General features: G+C 39.4%; 1 protein-coding gene across 1 annotated transcript in view; it reads right to left on the bottom strand.

The window, feature by feature from the left end:
• The window catches only part of Sec5 (exocyst complex component secretory 5), a 444,876-nt gene that overhangs the window by 340,816 nt on the left and 90,120 nt on the right, over positions 1 to 13,940 (bottom strand). Inside the window, exon 7 of the mRNA XM_090380740.1 lies at positions 5,710 to 5,834. Within this exon, the coding sequence (XP_090236866.1) occupies positions 5,710 to 5,834 (125 nt within the window). The remainder of the gene's footprint in view (positions 1 to 5,709; positions 5,835 to 13,940) is intronic.

Here is a 13,940-nt window from a genome sequence, read left to right as displayed (position 1 = left end):
ACAGATTTTGCATAGCCAGTTACACTGAAGGAGGTGATAAATATGTTCAAACCATTAGGATTAATTTCAGATCATTACTGGACTCAGGAGTAATTCCTCCTGAGACAGGAGTTGGCACTTCTCCTTTCAGGGGTTTGCTTTTTAGTTCCAGAGGAGTGGAACAAAAAAGGAATGGACAACCAACTGCAGAAATTTGTTTAACTTCTGCAGAGGGGTCAAAATAGGGAATCTATAGAAAAGGTTATATTAAAGGATCATATTCACATGGAGGAAATCAAAACACGGATTTGTAAAGGTAAAAATCATGCTTGTCTAGCCTGATAATTGACTATGATATCATTATGAAGCAGATGGATACAAAAAAAAAAAACTTCAACATTATATACTTAAGATTTCAGTAAAAAAATTTAGAACAGTCCCTCATTAAGTGGAGAAAAATGGGATCATGGCAATGAGAGTTGGTGCTTCCAATATGACCCAGAGACAAAAAGATAAAGCATGGAGAGGCAATTGCTGAGCTCACAAAGGCAGAAGATTTGACCCAAGAAATCTCGCATAAAGATGATGCTGATGGTTACTTTTTCATGAATGTATTTCCTGTAAATGTATGTTTTATCAATTACTGGTTGCTTTCATATCTATATTTTAGCAATAAATTTTATTTTTATATCTAATAATAGTTCACTAATCTATTTTCTATTAATATGATGGTCAATGGATGGAAAGCATTCAGGAAAGTAACTGTAGAAGTCAATAGGCTTTTCATACCAAACAAGAAATACTGTAACAGGCTTAGACCTAAATGGATGTCAGATGAACTGGTGAAACTTGTGACAAAGAAGAAAAATGCATGAGATGCATATAAATTATCAGGTGATACAGATGCCTATGATAGATACAAACTAGTCTGTAATCAAGTCACAAAGGAGGTTAGACAAACTAAGGCAGATTATGAGAAGTCTGGTAAAAAATGCAAATAAAAGGAAACAGACTTCTTTACTTATATTAACATGGAAGGAAGGGTTTGAATCACATTGGTTCACTTGATGCCAATGATTTAACTGTTGATGATCCTACTCAAAATACCTGTTACAAACAACAGGTATTTTGAATATACATTCAGGAGTGAGTTCTTTAGAGAGAGAGGAATGTCCGAAGTTAATCAAAATCTAACAGGGAGCTGAATAATTTTGTAATAACAAAGAGAAAAGTATAAAGAGAAACTGTTGAAGCTTAAAATAAAAAAGGTGCCCGAGGTGGATGGGATTTATCCAATTATATTATGGGAAGCAGCAAAGTAGGTAAGCAAACCCTCTGCCATACTTATGAACTCACCTTTGGATTCAGGAGAGGTCCCTATGCACCAGAGATGTATAAACAGTATCCCAATTCACAAAGGGGGAACAAAAGGTGATAGAGTAATTACAGACCTGTTTTAGCTTAGCTTCTCTTCCAGGGAAAATAATGGAGTCCCAGGTTAAACAAATAATGCAGGACCATCTAGACAGGAATACAATTATACTGCAATCACAGCATGGATTTGTTAAGAGGCGATTTTTTTTTTTTGGATACTATGATGCAGGAACAAAGGAACTGGATGCAAAAAATAGTTTTGATATGATATGCTTGGATTTCAGTAAAGCTTTTGATACTGTAGCACATAAAAGACTGCTGTACAAATTGGAGCAGTATGGAATTAAGGGATGGTTCAGTTGTAGAAGACAGAGTGGTTAATTGAGTTCCCCAGGGTTCACTGCTGGGCTCGTTGTTTTCTATATTTATTAATGATACTGATGAAGGTATATCACATTTAATGTGAAAGTTTGCAGATGATACAAAGGTTGATGGGATGATTAATGACAGTACTCAGGGTAAGCTACTGCAACGAGATCTAAAAAAAATTAGGCAGATGGGCTGCACTGTGACAGTTGAAGTTGAACAAATGCAAAGTATGGCATATGGGTAGCAGTAACCTCAGAGTAACGTACCAACTGTGTGGTACTACACTCAGAGTAGTAGAGAAAGAAAAAGATCTGGGAGTAATTTTTTTTTTTTTTTTTTATGAAAACACCAAACACGAGAGGTATTAGAACCTATAGTACTTAGTACCATGCTAGGGTTGGAGGATGAGAAGACAAAAGAAGATATTGTTTGACATTAGACTTGAACTTCTGTAGACTGTAATTTTCGGGAAATAAGTATGAAGGAAGGCTGTTCCAGAAAACAGCAGCTAATGAATAAATGAGGAAGATGAAAAGTTGGTTCTGTGAGTTTGAAGTTGGACAGTAAATAGATGTTGGCTGGTGGCAGCATGTGTTCGGACTGTTTTGAAAGAGAGGGCTGGAATTATAGAAGGCAATTAGTGCCCATGGAAAAGGAATGCAGCAGAAACAGAAGAAGCCTGAGAGAGGTTTTGTGGGCACCGCCCCAAATGTGAGAACAATATTCCATAGTAGGGCGGATTTGCAATTTGTACAGAGTGAATAGCTGTTTGGAAGAAAAATAAAGGCAAGAGCGAAAGAGAAAACCAAGTGTTTTAAAGGCACAGGAAACAATATTTGTAATGTGCTTGTGCCAAGAGAGATTAGAAGTCAGGGTAATCCCCAAAAGAGAGATATCATCTTGCCTAGAAATCGGAGTGTCACCAAAGATAAGCACAGGAGCAGAAGAATCCTTTTTGTGAGATATAAGACAGGACTGAGTTTTAGCAGGATTGAAATCAATTAAGTTGTCTTTGCCCCACTGGAGAATTATCGGCATTTAAGGAATGGTAGCAGATATTCAAGAAGTTGAAGCTGATTGATCAGGGCAAGGTTTTTTAAAATGGAAAGTGGAATGCAATGTGCTGTCATCGGCAAAACTATGGATAGAATTTCCAGTCAATGGAAGAAGGTCATTAATGTACAAGAGGAAAAGAGTGGGGGTTAAGAACTGAACCTTGAGGGACACCAGCATTAGTGGAGAAGTTAGAAGTCAGAGAGCCATTTACCATCACCCTCAGTGAGCGATCAGAGAGGAAAACTGCATAACCAATTACAAAAAACAGTTGGTAAACCATAAGATGGAAGCTTGTTTAGAAGACCTTTATGCCAAACACAATCAAAAGCCTTTGAGATGACGAGCAACTGCTTGTGTTTCACCGAACTTTTCCATTGAATTTGTCCATAAATGGGTAATATAATCGCTGAGTCGGTGTGACCAGAATATCACCAGTAGATCAATACTGACGGAATCCATACTGGCGATCATTGATCAGATGGAAGGGTTATAGGCAGTTTAAGAATTGGCGGTTAATTGATTTTTCCATTACTTTTGAAAGAGTAGAAGTAATTGCAATGGATGATAATTGGATGGGAGGGATTTGTCACCATTTTTAGGAACTGGCTGGATATGAGCAAATTTCCAAGCAGAAGGAAAAACACCTTTGGAATAAGAAAGTGAAAAAAGGCAGCAAAGAACAGGAGTAAGTTCAGAAGCACAGGTTTTGAGAACAAGTTGGGAAATACCATCAAGACTTGGAGCATTCTTAGCATCAAGATTCGTTAAAATCCTTCTGACATCCTTTTGACGGAAGACCACAGGAGGCATTGATTGGAGCGTGTTGGGAATGGTGGGAGGTGTTTTACCAAGATCATTAATACATGAGTTGGAAGAAAAATGGGATGCTAGCAGGTCAGCTTTATCCTTGGCTGAAGTGACAACAGAACCATCTGATTTTAACAGAGGTGGAAGCAGAGATGGGCAAAAGTTGTGGCCAATAGCTTTGGCAAGAGACCAGAATGCTCGGCTACCATTAGGGCAAGAAGCAAGTTTTCTACTGTTAGCTTGTTCAAAATCTAGTTTGGACTGATTAATAACTGCTTTACAATTGTTGCGAGCTTTGGTGTAGGCAGAAAATGAAACTAAAGAATTGGAAACAAGCCAATTACAATATGCAACATACTTCTCTTGAACAGCCTTAGCACATTTACTAGAAAACCAAGGTTTAGAAGGACGAGATTTTAAAGTGGAGCATGGAATAAAGGATTCCATTCCTACAAGAATAATTTCACTGACACGATCTGAGCAAACGCTGACATCAGAAGTTTTGAACAGTAATCCGACCAAGGAAGAGAAGAAAAGAAATCTCACAGGTCATCCCATTTTGCATTCCTGTAAGGCCAAAGAATACGAGGTTGGGAAAGCCATGAGATAAAGGCTCCAATGGAGAAGAGACAATCACCAAGTTGTAATCTGTAGTGCCTAAAGGACCACTCACTTTGATCATGTACTTAGAAGGGTTGTTTGTGAGAAAAAGAGCAAGCGTGTTGGCTGTATAGTTAGGATTGTCCAGTATTCTTGTAGGTAAATGAACAATCTGTGCAAGGTCATTAGTAATGGCAAAAACATCAGCATCTCGACCAGCTGAGTCGGTGTGACTAGAAAACGGAAACCAGCTGGAGTTGTGAACATTAAAATCACCAAGGAAAATTATCTCACTGTTAGGAAAGTTGGACTGGAGAAAGTCAAGTTGCAAAAAGAGAGGAAGTCAAAGAGCTCCAAGTGATTAGTGGAGTTGGGAGAACGGTAGAGACAACAGATGAATTTCACACAATGAAGTAGAGATTTTAAGCCAGAGAAGATCGAAAAGAGGAGATTCCAAATTACCAGTCTCTGACAGGGAATATCAGAATGGTGTGCAGTCAGATATGAAGTTTTCAGAGCAGTGCAAACAGACTGCCAGAGCAGCTGATGGAGTCTTATCAATGATATATAGAAACTTTGCTAGCAAGTATAAGGAGGTGATTATCCCTTTGTATAAGGCAATGGTCAGGCCACACCTTGAGTACTGCATACAGGTCTGGAGGGGCTCATTTTAGGAAGGATGTAGAGTTGCTGGAACAAGTACAGGGAAGCGCAACAAGATTGGTGAGGATAACAAAAGGGTCCTCTTACCAAGAAAGGCTTAAGTTCTGCAAATTTCAGCATCTGGAGACTAGGCACTTGTGATATGATCTGAGTGAGGTGTATAAGTTTGAATGGTTTGAGCAAGCTCAATGATGGTGGGATTCTTCCTCTTGCGCACTTGAGGGAGCATTCAAAATAATGAAAGACAGATGCAGAATCAATGTGTGGAAATTTTCCTTTAGCGAGTGAGTGGTTGATTGCTGGAACAAATTTCCATCTGTCATTTTGTGGGAGTGGGAAGTTTGAATAAATTCAAGGAAGAACTAGACAAATTGTTGGAGAGGATGGACAGGTGATTTGGGAGGGGTTTTTTTTTTTTTTTTGCTGGTGCTTTATAAGCTTGCTTTCTTGCATCACATGCCACTACTACTACTACTAATAATGATTACCAAATTTTCTCTCTCTCTCTCTCTCTCTCTCTCTCTCTCTCTCTCTCTCTCTCTCTCTCTCTCTCTCTCTCTCTCTCTCTCTCTCTCTCTCTCTCCCTCCCTCCCTCCTTTCAATAATGCATCATTCTCCCCCTACCCTATAAAAAAAGAACATTATTCATATGTACTTCATATTACAGAAACTCTGCTGATTTACTTCAATGATAAAACATAGTTGAGCAATTGTTATTTGTTTCATCATGCTAGTTAAACAAACAACATTTTCCTGTTTAACAAGAAAAAAAAAAATAAATAAATAAAATAATTTTCCCAATTGAAAAACTTTAATTAGAAAATAAATTCCTATAAAATCAAATATACAAGGCCAACTTACTCCCCAAGACATCAAGACAATCAACAATGGACATTACATTTGACTTCAAGAAAGTTAATGGGCCTTCATTATGCTGGGTTACTTTCCTTTCTAAACATTTTAAACCTGCACACAAATCATCAAAACTGTAAACAGAAATTGAACATATAAACTACATGCTTAGAACTCAAAAAGTTCATTATTAGGCAATACAATTAAAATACAATTATAATCAAAACAATTCTACATAAAATAATGACTCATACATTTTATATTATTACTTGTGCACCAGTTTATTCATAGTGGTTTAATTTTCATAAAATAAATATCTTTAGAAACTACACATATGACTGGAACAGCTGTCTAGGTGAATTCATAATAAGAAAAATGGTGTTATTGCATAGCTTTGGAATATTATACCAGTTAAATCTTGTTTTAAATAAAAAAATTTAGCACACCTCAAACTAATCTAGCCTAGGTTCACAGGAACAATCACAAAAGATCCTATAAAAATCTAATCTGGTAGCTCTACTTTTGCCTTTTGAAATAAGCAAGTTTTGTATTACCACGGTCAAATCAAAGCATTCCACCAATTCATATAACTAGGACTCAACAAACATGAATGTAATCATACAATAATAGCCAAGGATGAGTTATAGCTCTAAGCACTTTACAATCTGCCTGAATTTTTATCTGATAATGAACTTGTTCAGAATTTCATGGACCAAACACTACATTTAAGACATGGTGAAACCTTCATATGTTGTCATCATCAATGTTAACCATGAAATCAAAAAAAAAAATAAATAATTGAGAAATGGGCTGATTTTGTTAGACAAATTGCTATCTAGGAATATATAAAAACTCCACCAATTAAACTGAATTTTCATTTAATTTGTTCCTTCTGCTATATTCATATTCCCCTAGATTTCATTCTTCCTAAGATACTGAAAGACTGAAAGTTACTATCAGAGCAACATTTGAAAGCCTTAATGATTCACTTGTCAAATATCCCTGCAATTACTAAAACTGTAGCTAATAATGATGTGAACTTAATGATCAGACTCTTTCTAACATGAGAAGTGATCCTATATCATTAATAAAATAATGAGGTATCGTTTTCCTACTGATAACAATAACTGGTCTTTAGATGGGGGATTTTCTTCAGTCTATGACGCATAAAGTGACGGACCATAAACTGAAGAAAACCCACATTTGTATCACAGGCAGAAGTTTATGATGCCAATGAGGTCCTGCTGTTACTCCCATGTTTCAGTACAAATTTGGTCTATCTTCTGCTTATGCTGAATATCTTAGTGCAGCCTTACCATAGAAATTATGCAAGGAGTGAGGATAAACATTTATTTAAGACAGCCACATTAATGGAAAACATAAACATCTTCCTTAGTCCTTGAGGTTGTCACAGACATTCTGTCAGATGTGCCAGACAAGCTGTGCTTGCTACCGGGGAGTCTAAAATGCTGATGGAACTGATATTCGGATGACACTCAAGTCAAGAGGACCCAATTTTGGCAGTCTGGATGGGTTTTTTTTTTTTTTTTTTTTATGTAAACCCCAAACATGAGAGGTATTAGAACCTATAGTACTTAGTACCGTGCTTGGATTGGAGATTGAGAAGACGAAAGAAGATATTTGTTGACATTGGACTTGAACTTCTGTAGATTGTAATTTTCAGGAAATACATATGAAGGAAAGTTATTCCAGAAAACGGCAGTTGAATGAATAAATGAGGAAGATTTTCATCTTCCTCATTTAGTTGGTTCTGTGGGTTTGAAGTTGGACAGTAAATGGATGTTGGCTGGTGGCGGCACGTGTTCGGACTGTTTTGAAAGAGAGAGCGGGAATTATAGAAGCCAATTCAGAAGAACAGTGCACATGGAAGTATCTGTAGAAGAGGCATGCAGCAGAAACAGTGCGTCTATGAGAAAGCGAGTGGAGAGACTCTGTTAGAGATGAATCATTAATTAACCTAACTGCCCTCTTCTGAATGGAATCAAGAAGCCTGAGAGAGGTTTTGGGGGCACCACCCCAGATGTGGGAACAATATTCCATGCCAGGGCGGATTTGCGATTTATACAGAGTAAGCAGCTGTTTGGAAGAAAAGTAACGCCAAGAGTGAAAGAGAAAACCAAGTTTTTTAGATACAGAGGAAGCAATATTTGTAATGTGCTTGTGCCAAGAGAGATTTGAAGTCAGGGTAATCCCCAAAAGAGATATATCATTTTGCCTAGAAATCGGAGTGTCACTAAAGATAAGCATAGGAGCAGAAGAATCCTTCTTTCGAGATATAAGACAAGACTGAGTTTTAGAAGGGTTGAAATCAACTAAGTTGTCTTTGCCCCACTGGAGAATTACCTGAAGATCGGCATTTAAGGAATTGGTAGCAGATTTTCGAGAAGTTGAAGCTGATTGAGCAGGACAAGGTTTCTCAAAATGAAAAGTTGAATGCAATGTGCTATCATCGGCAAAACTATGGATAGGATTTCCAGTCAATGGAAGAAGGTCATTGATATACAAGAGGAAAAGAGTGGGGGAAAGAACTGAACCTTGGGGGACACCGGCATTAGTGGAGAAGTTAGAAGACAGAGAGCCATCTACCATCACCCTCAGTGAGCGATCAGAGAGAAAACTGGATAACCAATTACTAAAAACAGTTGGCAAACCATAAGATGGAAGCTTGTTTAGAAGACCTTTAGGCCAAACACGACCAAAAGCCTTTGAGATGTCAAGAGCAACTACTTGTGTTTCACCGAACTTTTCCATTGAATTAGTCCATAAATGGGTAACATAAGCCAGAATATCACCAGTGGATCGACACTGACGGAATCCATACTAGTGATCGTTGATCAGACGGAAGGTTTCTAGGTAGTTTAAGAGGTGGCGGTTAATTGATTTCTCCATTACTTTAGAAAGAGTAGAAGTAATTGCAATGGGACAATAATTGGATGGGAGGGATTTGTCACCCTTTTTAGGAACTGGCTGGATATGAGCAAATTTCCAAGCAGAAGGAAAAACACCTTTGGAATAAGAAAGTGAAAAAAGGCAGCAAAGAATAGGAGTAAGTTCAGGAGCACAGGTTTTGAGAACAAGTGGAGAAATACCATCAGGATCTGGAGCTTTCTTAGCATCAAGATTCATCAAAATCCTTCTGATATCCTTTTGACGGAAGACCACAGGAGGCACTGAATGGAGCGTGTTGGGAATGGTGGGAGGTGTTTTACCAAGATCATTAATATATGAGCTGGAAGAAAAATGGGATGCTAGCAGGTCAGCTTTATCCTTGGCTGAAGTGACAACAGAACCATCTGGTTTGGACAGAGGTGGGAGCAGAGATGGGCAAAAGTTGCGGCCAATAGCTTTGGCAAGAGACCAGAATGCTCGTCTACCATTAGAGCAAGAAGCAAGTTTTCTTCTCTTAGCCTGTTCAAACTCTAGTTTGGACTGATTAATAACTGCTTTACAATTGTTGCGGGCTTTGGTGTAGGCAGAAAATGAAACTGAAGAATTAGAAACAAGCCAATTACGATATGCAACATTCTTCTCTTGGACAGCCTTAGCACATTTATTGGAAAACCAAGGTTTAGATAAAGGACGAGATTTTAAAGTGGAGTGTGGGATAAAGGATTCCATTCCTGCAAGAATAATTTCACTGACACGACCTGAGCAAACGTTGACATCAGAAGTTTTGAAACAGTAATCCGACCAAGGAAAAGAAGAAAAGAAGTCTCGCAGGTCATCCCATTTTGCATTCTTGTAATGCCAAACAACACGAGGTTGGGAATAGCCATGAGATAAAGGTTCCATTGGAGAAGAGACAATCACCAAGTTGTGATCTGAAGTGCCTAAAGGACCTCTCACTTCGACCGTGTACTTAGAAGGGTTGTTTGTGAGAAAAAGATCAAGCGTATTGGCTGTATGATTAGGATTGTCCGGTATTCTTGTAGGTAAATGAACAATCTGTGCTAGGTCATTAGTAATTGCAAAAGCCTCAGCATCTCGACCTGCTGGGTCGGTGTGACTAGAAAACGGAAGCCAGCTGGAGTTGTGAACATTAAAATCACCAAGGAAAATTACCTCACTGTTAGGAAAGTTGGACTGGAGAAAGTCAAGTTGCAAAGAGAGGAAGTCAAAGAGCTCCAAGTGATTAGTGGAGTTGGGAGAACGGTAGAGACAACAGATGAATTTGACACAATGAGGTAGAGAGATTTGAAGCCAGAGAAGATCAAAGAGAGGAGATTCCAAATTGCTAAGTCTCTGACAGGGAATATCAGAACGGACATATGCACAAGTACCACCTTTGAGGCGAAAGGAATCATACAGTGAATAATTTGGGCATCTGAGATGAGCAGTAGTTGAATCAACCGATAACTGAGATTCTGTCAGAAAAAGTACATGGGGTTTGGCAGACTGCAAGTGGAAATGGACATCGTTGAGATTAGAATTGAGACCACGTATATTTGTGATTGTTATTTTTGGTTTTTAGGAGCATTAGCAACTAAGGCCATATTGCTCTGTGAATATGCGGTGGTCATTTCTGACCTCTCCGCATCCTCCGTATTTGGTGGTGACGGGCTCGAACCCCGGTCTAATCAAGAAGCGTGTGCTACGCACTGCTGCTCCTTCCCACCTGGCTACGGAGGCGCCAGTATATTTGTGAAATGAATTAGGAAGTCCTTGGGAGGTTTAGATCTTTTCGCAGATAAGCTTGCTCTATTAGTTTGACAATTCATGGTGTATTCAATAGTAAGAAGAAGTGGGTGGGACATGCTGTATGCAGTAATGAAATTTTTGGATATGGCGTACACGTGGTAAGAATATACCCAGATCCTTGACATAACGTGGCCTCGACAATGCTCCCCGCATACACACTACTCGGACTCCCTCCAGTCACTATCTGGGATGGTCTGTGACAGCTAAATCCTCTGCTTGCACCTTCACGATGGTGGGACAGTTAGTAATCCTGGGTATAACCCCCATGGGCAAGCAAACTGTGGGTGACCACCAGGGTTGAACCAACATAAGCAGGGGTCCCATGTGGTGTGGCACCCACACCACATGGAGGAATGCCACCCCTCTGTGTTATCAGGCAATTCTAGATGGTAGACGACTCTCATCAACCAGTGCAATACCACCACTTTACTTATTAGAGACTTGAAGTGATGGAACCCATGTTTAGTCTCCAGAGCTAAATTGCAGTCAACCCTTCCCGTGCAGCCTTAGTGCACGGGAAGGGTTGACTGCTTCCATCATGTAGTATGATTGATGTCTTTTGAAGTTATGATAAATACCATGACGAGACCCAAATTTCCTTACATTTCGAGGGTACAGCTCCAAAACGGTGTTTGCCGACTGGCCACTAGTTAGTACACCGGACCGAACATATTAGTAACTCTCTAAGAAGCTTCCGGATCAGCGAGTTTATAATCTTGTTACTTCTACTGATAGGAACAACCCAAACATCTGATCCTAACCTAACTGGCAAAACCGATCTTAACCTGGATAGGATCAACTGGCGTATGGACCACCTCGTTCTTCAGTGGCAACTTGCACACGGCTCTCTTGCTGTCTTATTTATCATCCTTCCCGGATTCCCCTTTCAACTGATGGCGCTTATTGCTCCATTGATAACCTGGAGGATACCTACGCCTACATCCTCCATATTTCTAGCTATACCCTCCTTTCTTGCGTACACTCTGTACTTCCCCGACTCTACCTTTTTTTTTTTTTTTTTGTCTCCGTCCAGGAAGCTCTGGCGACCCTGGCGGAGACAAGCCAGAGAATAATGGGCAGACTGGCTACCTCCTAGTGGTGTGTGCGGGCAACGTGGAGTCCCACTAGGGGCCCTGCGGCCAAATGCCAGGACACACAACAGAACCTAACGCAATATGTCATATACAACACACAACACTTTTCTGGCATTTACAGTAGTACTGTATTCCTTCACAGCGAACATATGGCGCAGATGTGGGAAACCACAGGTGGCGCCTGACCCTAGTACTATGCACACTATGTGCCAGACAGTGACTAGAGGGAGTCCGAGTAGTGTGAATGCAAGTGGCATTGTAGAGGCCACGTCATGTCAAGGATCCAGGTATATTCTTACCATATGTACACCATATAGAAAAATTTCATTTTGCGATACAGCAAACTTATCTGCAAAAAGAACTAAATCTCCCAAACACTTCTTAGTTCATTTCACAAATATATGTGGTCTCAGTTCTAATCTCAATGATGTCCATTTCCACTTAGAGTCGGCCAAACCCCATGTACTTTTTCTGAGAGAATCTCAGTTATCGGTTGATTCAACCACTGCTCATCTCAGTTGCCCATATTATTCACTTTATGATTCATTCGCCTCAAAGGTGGTACTTGCACATATGTTCATACCAATATTCCCTGTCAGAGACTTAGTAATTTGGAATCTCCTCTTTTTGATCTTCTCTGGCTTAAAATTTCTCTACCACATTCTGTCAAATTCATCTGTTGCCTCTATCGTTCTCCCAACTCCACTAATCGCTTGGAACTCTTTGACTTCCTCTCTTTGCAACTTGATTTTCTCCAGTCCAACTTTCTTAACAGTGAGGTAATTTTCCTTGGTGATTTTAATGTTCACAACTCCAGCTGGCTTATGTTTTCTAGTCACATAGACCCAGCTGGTCAAGATGCTGAAGCTTTTGCAATTACTAATGACCTCACACAGATTGTTCATTTGTCTACCAGAATAACGGACAATCCTAACCATACAGCCAACACACTTGATCTTTTTCTCACAAACAACTTTTCTAAGAACACGGTCGAAGTGAGAGCTTCTTTAGACACCTCAGATCAAAACTTGGTGATTTTCTCTTCTCCAATGCAGCCTTTATCTCATGGCTATTCCCAACGTTGTGTTGTTTGGCATTACAGGAATGCAAAATGGGATGACCAGCAAGATTTCTTTTCTTCTTCTCCTTGGTCAGATTACTGCTTTAAAACTTCTGATGTCAACATCTGCTCAGAACGTGTTAGTGAAATTATTCTTGTAGGAATGGATTCTTTTATTCCACACACTACTTTAAAATCACGTCCTTTATCTAAACCATGGTTTTCCAATAAATATGCCATTGCTGTTCAAGAGAAGAAGAATGTTGCATATCGTTATTGGCTTGCTTCCAATTCTTCCGTCTCATTTTCTGCCTACACCAAAGCTTACAAATGTTGTAATGCAGTTATTAATCAGTCCAAACTAGATTTTGAACAGGCTAAGAGCAGAAAACTTGCTTCTTGTACTAATGGTAGCCGAGCATTCTGGTCTCTTGCCAAAGCTATTGGCTGCATCTTTTGCCAATCTATGCTATCACCTCTCTCAAAACCAGATGGTTCTATTGTCACTTTAGCCAAGGAAAAAGCCGACCTGCTAGCATCCCATTTTTCTTTCAACTCATATATTAATGATCTTGGTAAAACACCTCCCACCATTCCCAACACTCTCCATTCAATGCCTCCTGTGGTCTTCCTTCAAAATGACGTCAGAAGGATTTTGACGAAACTTTATGCTAAGAACACTCCAGATCCTGATGGTATTTCCCAACTTGTTCTCAAAACCTGTGCTCCTGCACTTACTCCTTTTCTTTGCCGCCTTTTTTCACTTTCTTATTCCAAAGGTGTTTTTCCTTCTGCTTGGAAACTTGCTCATATCCATCCAGTTCCTAAAAAGGGTGACAAATCACTCCCATCCAATTATCATCCCATTGCAATTACTTCTACTCTTTCTAAAGTAATGGAGAAATCAATTAACCACCAACTCTTAAACTATTTAGAAACCTTCTGTCTAATCAACGATTGCAAGTATGGATTCCATCAGTGTCGATCCACTGGTGATATTCTGGCTTATGTTTCCCATTTATGGACAAATTCAATGGAAAAGTTTGGTGAAACACAAGTAGTTGCTCTTGACATCTCAAAGGCTTTACGATCGTGTTTGGCATAGAGGTCTTCTAAACAAGCTTCCATCTTATCTTTTACCAACTGTTTTTTGTAATTGGTTATCCAGTTTTCTCTCTGACCGCTCACTAAGGGTGATGGTAGATGGCTCTCTGTCTTCTAACTTCTCCACTAATGCTGGTGTCCTTCAAGGTTCAGTTCTTTCCCCCACTCTTTTCCTCTTGTACAATGTATTAATGACCTTCTTCCATTGACTGGAAATCCTATCCATAGTTTTGCTGATGATAGCACATTGTATTCCACTTTCC

Source organism: Mastigoproctus giganteus, chromosome 9 (assembly GCF_048544385.1).
Source record: "Mastigoproctus giganteus isolate SK-2022 chromosome 9, ASM4854438v1, whole genome shotgun sequence".
In the NCBI taxonomy this organism is placed as follows: domain Eukaryota; kingdom Metazoa; phylum Arthropoda; class Arachnida; order Uropygi; family Thelyphonidae; genus Mastigoproctus; species Mastigoproctus giganteus.
This window is presented reverse-complemented; position numbering and strand designations above follow the sequence as displayed.